The sequence below is a fragment of the Marmota monax genome, unplaced genomic scaffold, assembly GCF_021218885.2.
Source record: "Marmota monax isolate L192 unplaced genomic scaffold, Marmota_monax_Labrador192_F-V1.1 WCK01_AAM20220418_F8-fsc00014, whole genome shotgun sequence".
Taxonomy (NCBI): domain Eukaryota; kingdom Metazoa; phylum Chordata; class Mammalia; order Rodentia; family Sciuridae; genus Marmota; species Marmota monax.
In genome coordinates, this window is record NW_026695222.1 from 5620001 (window position 1) to 5626863 (window position 6863).

At 41.1% G+C, this 6863-nt stretch overlaps 1 protein-coding gene across 3 annotated transcripts in view; it reads right to left on the reverse strand.

Annotated features, from left to right (window-relative positions):
* Plcb1 (phospholipase C beta 1) overlaps positions 1 to 319 on the reverse strand; it is a 722370-nt gene extending 722051 nt beyond the window's left edge. For all 3 annotated transcript variants that reach the window (XM_058575379.1, XM_046433107.2, XM_046433108.2), the window contains exon 1: positions 73 to 319. In XM_058575379.1, coding sequence (XP_058431362.1) covers positions 73 to 171 — 99 coding nt within the window. In that variant the 5' untranslated portion in view covers positions 172 to 319. The remainder of the gene's footprint in view (positions 1 to 72) is intronic.
* Between the last annotated feature and the right edge of the window lie 6544 nt (positions 320 to 6863).

Here is a 6863-nt window from a genome sequence, read left to right on the forward strand (position 1 = left end):
CCCCACCCCCACGCAGCCCGCCCTGCCGGGTGCCCGGGCCAGCGCCCCGAGCCGGGCCGCCCCAATACTTACATCATCCCACTTGACGAATTTGGTGCCCTTCTTGAGGCTGTCGGACACGCACACAGGCTTGAGTTGCAAGGCGTGCACTCCGGGTTGAGCCCCAGCCATCTGGGCTCATCGGGGCTCCGGGTGGCCCGGGCGAGCACGGCAGGGACTAGGCGCGGGCTCCTTTCTCTGCTCCAGAGGCGCTCGACTCTGCTCACCCGCCGGCCTCCCCTGGCCTCCTGGCCTCCGCACCTCCCTCAGGCGCCGCTTAGCAGGCGGGGCGCGCGGGGGCGCAGCGCCCGGCCATGCCCCGGGCGGGACGCGGGGTCGGAAGCCCGCGGTGGATGCCGAGCCTCGGAAGATGAAGAGAAGCCGAGCCAGGCGGCCAAAGCTGCCAGCGACCGCCGGATCCTGCTCCTCCTCCGCCGCCGCCTCAAAGCGCACCATTCAGCACATCCTCTATACACAGAGGGAGAGAGCGAGTGACACACGCTCGGCGCCCCCCCCCCTCTCCTTCCCCTCCTCCCTCGCCTCCTCTCCCCACCTTCTCCGCCACCCTCGCGCTCGGTCTTTCCTCCCCCCGCCCCGCGCTCCCAGCCCAACTTTGCGCGCTGGGTCAGGCGCCTGGAAGCGGGGACGCAGCGGCACCTCCCGGCTGCAGAGGCCCACTGCAGCCAACGCCTGCGCCTCCCTCAATGCCCTCTGAGCATGCCCCGTGCCCTAGTAGCAGGGGTACAAGAGGTGTCCGGGAGTATTTGCGATTCTTAGGGTTTTCTGGGGAACTTGGGCAGGAACGCAGGGAGAAAGGGAAGGTGTTGTGGGCGAAGATAGAGGCAACCCATAGCTTGCAGTTCCAGCAGGAGCTCTCCAGCTTTTTTAAAAAGGGAATTATTATTTATTAACATAAGAGAGCAGTTGAGAGGTTTGAAGTGAGAGTTCTTTGAAGAAACCTTGCTGCTTCTTAAGGAAATTGGCAAGCATCGGTCTTGAAGTCCAGCGAACGGTTAAGTTGTACTTTTGAGATTTAAAAGTCGATCTTTAGGAAAGCAAAGGTTTTATTCCCAAGGGAGACAGGGGGGGGTCCCCTCATATTCTTCTGTCAGTGTGTGTGTGTGTGTGTGTGTGTGTGTGTGAGAGAGAGAGAGAGAGAGAGAGAGAGAGAGAGAGAGATTTTATAATAGATACTTGGCTTATTTAGGAACATAGATCCAGGAATGTTTGTGTTTACTCATTTTTTCAAACATGTCTCATTGGAGGAAGGTACAGGAGAAAAACATGGATAAAAGTTTAAAGCCTAATTATACCAAGCGTTGGAGAGGACTGCGGAGCAACTGGAACTCTCATCCATTGCTGGAGGGAATATAAAATTTTAAAGACACTTTGGAGAACAGTTTCTTGTGAAGTTAAATGTTTATTTATCATACAATCAAAAAATTCTACTCCTAGATTTTTGTCCAAGTGAAATGAAAACAGACTTGTACAGTAAGTTAATAACGTTTTTCATAATACCCTCAACTGGAATCTGAGAATGCCAATGAACTAGTGAATAGATACACAAATTTGGTATGTCCAAATAATGGAACGCTATTCCACAATAAAAAGGAATGAACATTCAATGCCATGAGTGAATCCTATAAACTTTAAATTTAGTAGAAGAAGTCAGACCCAGTAGACCACATGCTACATGATTCCCTTTATAGGCATTCTTGAATAGAAGAGCTAGTCTATACTGAGAGAGAGCTTTCTCAAAGATTGACCAGGGAACATTTGAGGGTGAAAGAAATATTCTATATCATGTGTGTTTAAATTTGTCAAAGCTCATAAAACTGAATTCATAAAATGACTGAATTTATAGTTAAATTACATCTTATTTTAAATAAAGGGAGAAAACAGACTGTTCTCTACCTCCTGGGTCTCTATAAGACAAGGTTTATAAACTCAATCAAAAGATTATCAACAATCCAATAGGGGAATTTGCTGTATAATTTTGCAATGTATTCAAAAAATATAATGATCGCCCCTACATGTTTGGCATTATTTCAATCACCATGGGCAACCTGGTGAAAAAGACCCATGATTCCATGTCTTTGGGAGGTCTTCTCTTGACCTTGGAAGCCACTTTCCACCAAGAATTTCATTAAAAACCTGTTTCATTCTAATCATGCATCTCTAGACTATAACCTGAATCTGTCATACATAGTCCTTCTAAAAAGTGACGCTGACCTGCTAGTTGCCTCTCAGAAGACACTGTCAAGTTCTTATGTTGATTACCTTCAATTAAAAGACTGAGATAAAACCCTGCTTCCAGGGCTCTGTGCTTTCTCATTGTCCTTACAACTGATTCTACTAGATTGTTTTGCTCTGTTTCTATCCTTTCTTTTTCATTCCTTTCCTTTTTTCCCTTCAATTACTTTGTAATCCACTGAAAAGTTTACTGGGGAAATATATTTTCACCTATCAGAATGGCTTAGGAAGTCAAGACAGATCAAAGATGGGCCCACTAAAGGAAGAATTTGGAAGGTCATAAATGGGCTCTGAGCAAAATTAGAAGGTAGATAGGTTCCTTGCGTCTCTGTTCTTTGCTCTGTGCCCCTCCCTATATGTTTACATTTCGCTTGTGAACTTTTAGATTTCACTAAGTCATGCAGTGTATCTATCTACCCCACTGTTGTTAGACAATGTGACTTGCTTGGACAAGTGGGATGTTTGAAGGTGTGATATGAGCAAAGGCTTGAAATATGCTTCTGAGGTGGGGTTTGCCCTCTTAGGTTTCTGTTCACTGGCAGGAGATAAGCAACCATGTCTCAGGGAGCCTCTGATCCAAGGAGACACATGTGTCAGCAGACCTAAACCTAATTTGCAGTTTGGAGTCAAGCCCAGCAGAATTCACCCCAGATCTGCCAGAACCTAGCCAACCTGCAGACCCCTGAGCATGACAATAAATGTTCTTTGAACACAGCAGAATTGGGGGTCATTTGTTATGCACCATTATCATGAGAATGGATGGTTGAGTATTTCATCAGGCATTCTTTATCCCTCCCAGCTGTTGCTGGGAATGTGAATGTAAAAAGAAGGGTAAAGCAGTAATATCTGCATAGAGATTGGCTTCAAAACAAACGTGGGCCTCTGGGGTTTTCATTTCTGTATTTTTTTTTCAGCAAAATAATGGAAATGATGCAGCTTGATACAGGAAGAGTACAGAATAAATCCCTTCAAAATCGGGATGACACTTGAGGCAGCTTGATTCAACTCCCTAGTTTTGTACACCTTTTTTAAAGGATACTATGTAGAAATATTTTGTTTGTTTATTTGCTTGTTTCTTTTGTTTTTTAAGTGTGGGGATTTTTGCCATGCAAAGGAACCTGCAAGACAATTCAAAATCGTGTGAATCGGGCTTATGATCCATCCAGTTCAGTGCTTTGTTCTGTTTTTCTTTTTTGAAACAATAAGAAGGTCTGTGTTTTGTGAGAGCACAGAATTGCCTTTGGGAATGTCAGCCTCTGGGAGTTGGCAAAGTTAGCCTCTATTGACCAGAGGTCAGTGCACTAAGTTAAGCACTTCCCAGACATTCAGCAGTGTAACCCTTACTATTCATCAGCCTTCTTCACCCACTTTTTCTTAGAAGCATGCCCTGATTTTGTTTAGTCAGTATTGCTTAGGAAGGTGGTCCCTTCCTCTGTCCAGGAAATGAACTTGATTGGTCTAAACCAATTAAAGTAATTCCATTCTCCTTTGCTTTTCACTGGTGTAGAAGGTACATATGGGATCCAGATCTGACCAATGTGTATGGGAGTGTCTCTCTGTCTCTCTGTTGCTCCTTTTCTCTCCACCCCCTTCTTCCTCTCTCCTTATGTGAAGAGCACAGTTGAGTAGAAAAATGCAAATAGCCTTTTTCCTTCCTAACATCCCTAACTCTTTGAAGGATCTCTAGACTTCCTGTTAAGTAAAATAATAGATATCTTTATCAGTTATATCTCAGGGTTACTCTCAGCTGATCTGGTGGATGAAATTATTACTCCTTATTTTACTGATTATAAAGCCTTGGAGAAGTGAATTAATATCAAGGTTATACAAGGTGGAACTGAAATCGAAACCTAGAAAGTATGAATTTATGACCTTCACTCTAAACCATCATGGTTGTCCCTTATAAGATCTGGATAATTTCTCCCTGATTTTACTATAATAAAATATAAATATTTCTAATTCCCCTAGAACTTAGATTGTGGTATATATCCCACAACTGTCTTATCAGTTCATAACTTACTCCAGATCTGCCACCCTGGGAAGGACAGGTGATTTGATCTGAATTGATGTACTTTCCAATAGCTAGTTCTATCTGTAACTAGCTATGTGACCTTGGGGAAGTCTTTTACCACTTCTGGAATACAGTATGCTGATATAGGTAAATGAGGAAATAATGATGATGAGGAAGAAAGCTTATTATGTACTTGGCACTGTTTTAAGAATTTTTACTCTTACTTCATTAGTCCTCACAATAATGTTATGAACTTGATTACTGTCATCGATCTTTATTTTATACCTGAAACTGAGTAAAAGTGTTAAATGGTTGCACCAAATTTTTCAAGCTAGTAAGTGAAAGAACCAGAAGTGAAAGCCAGGCAGTTCGACCCTCTAGTCTGCAAATTTAATCACCATACTAAGTTAGCTTGAAGAGTGATTATAAAGATCAAATAAAATCATGTATGTAAGTCACTGTCACGTAGTTAGTGTTAATCAATAGTAATTAACACTTATAATTATTCTAAAATTATACTCTATTGCCTATATGTGCCCTAAAATAAAGCTTTCAGTGTTCAAAGATAGCACCCTATTTCTGTGATTTGTGATTTAGTCAACTTCTTTTTTGCCTCCATTGATTCTGTAAACTTTAATCATATCCATTTTCTTCTCTAACCTTCTAGAATTGAAAGGCTTTTCTCCATGATGAATAAATGAGGTTTGATTGCATCTAAGCACCAGGTTCTTTTATATTTTTTTTAAATAAAGGAGATATATAAAGAAAAACTACCCAGAACCAGATACATCTGGGTTACAATAAATTGTCTTTGGCACATAAAACCTTCTGTGTGTGCAGCTGCCCACTCTTTTGCTGCCTGGCTTGCAGGGATGGAGATGATCTTCACAGTGACCTTGGGAGCCACGTGTTGAAGAAGGCAGAGATTCTGCACCTACCCAGGATGATTCTGTAAACAAGAAACATGTTTGTAGACTCTTGGAGCCAAGAATTAAATGTCATCAACATCATGATTATCATTTCATTTCACATTAATAAAAGAGATAAGGTTTACACTTCTTAGATTATAAACAAGAAAATGCATCCTGTGAAGTGGCCAAGTTCTGACTCAGTGAAGTTTGTTATCCAGTGACACATGGAGACAGGCAGAGCCTCAAAAGAAGACAACTTAAAATTATCACTGGCACATGGAAGACAGCCATACCCTTCTTATTTGAACCCTTTCTTAACAGCACAATGTATTTCCCTAAATTCTGTCACACAAAAGAAATAAAGCTCTCAAATTGGTTTCCTTACAAAAATGGTGGGTTTTTTTCTTCTTGAAGAATAAGAAAAATGACCTTATATTCATTAGAGTTCTAGTTTATCCTTCACTTAAAGCAAATGCTTTCATTGAAATCTGGATGATTGCCTTAAACACAATTTTGAAAAGAAAATTTGGAAGCTCAGATGCAAAAATGTTTAAAGAGAGGTACTCACTGCAGAAGCTGGATTTTCAGAAAACACTGGTGTTGGGAAGGGAGGACTGCAGATACAGTGCTTCAGGGTTGATCAGGTAGGTCTACCTCATCCTACTTCCCTCCTTGCTGTCTCTGAACCCTCACACATAGAGATGGAGACACACAAGTATCAAAACAATCTTCATGAGTCAGTATATTTTACAGATATGTATCTTCTCTGTTCTACAAAAATAAATGTCAGCACAGCTCTGTGTCTTGCTTCAAATTAAACCACCAAACTTTGGGTCTCCAGTCATATCTATAGTTATAGGCAACAGAATCTAAAGAATTCTTTGTTTCATTTTCATGCTTTTGAACACTATGAATGGATTCACATTTAAAAAGAAGAAAAAAAAACCTTTTTGCCTTCTTCCAGGTTAATTTGAAATTAAATTGTACATTTCTGTACCTTCCCTTCTGATGCAAAGATTTCAATCACCATTAATACTATGGTAACACCTATAAAATAAGATAAATATCCACTAACATTTTTCCAAGGATGTTAATAAACATTGACATGACTTTGTTTCAGTTTAGAATTTCTCTTCCAATTAGCATTCTCTCATTTCACTGCTGTTATCCTACTTTAGGGAAAAAGAGCCAACTCTCTGTATCATTAGCTAAAATGATTCATTTAATTCTTTAAAATATACAGAAGAGGTAGAGAAAAGCCCCTCTGCAAAGGACAGCAAAGAGGCTGTTAAGAGATTTCTAGTTGCCATCCAGGTTACAGTCTCCTAGTGTCATTAGTAGTAGGACTCCACCTTAATTTAGAGTAGTAATGTTCTTTGTCCACAGACATTTCCTCTTTCTTGTTGGCTTCAGCCAACCATAGGATGACATTGAAAACATAAACAACGAGAAAGAATAGAAGAGCAGAAAGATGAAAGTTATTGGGTGTCCCAGCCACAAACCACCCCAGATCACATAGATTTTGCTAGTTTATTTATTCATTTATTTGTCAGTGCTGTGAATGAACCCAGTAGCATTCTACCACTGTTACATCCCTTTTTTATTCTTTTTTTTTTTTTTTGGAACAGGGTTTCATTACCAGGCTGGTC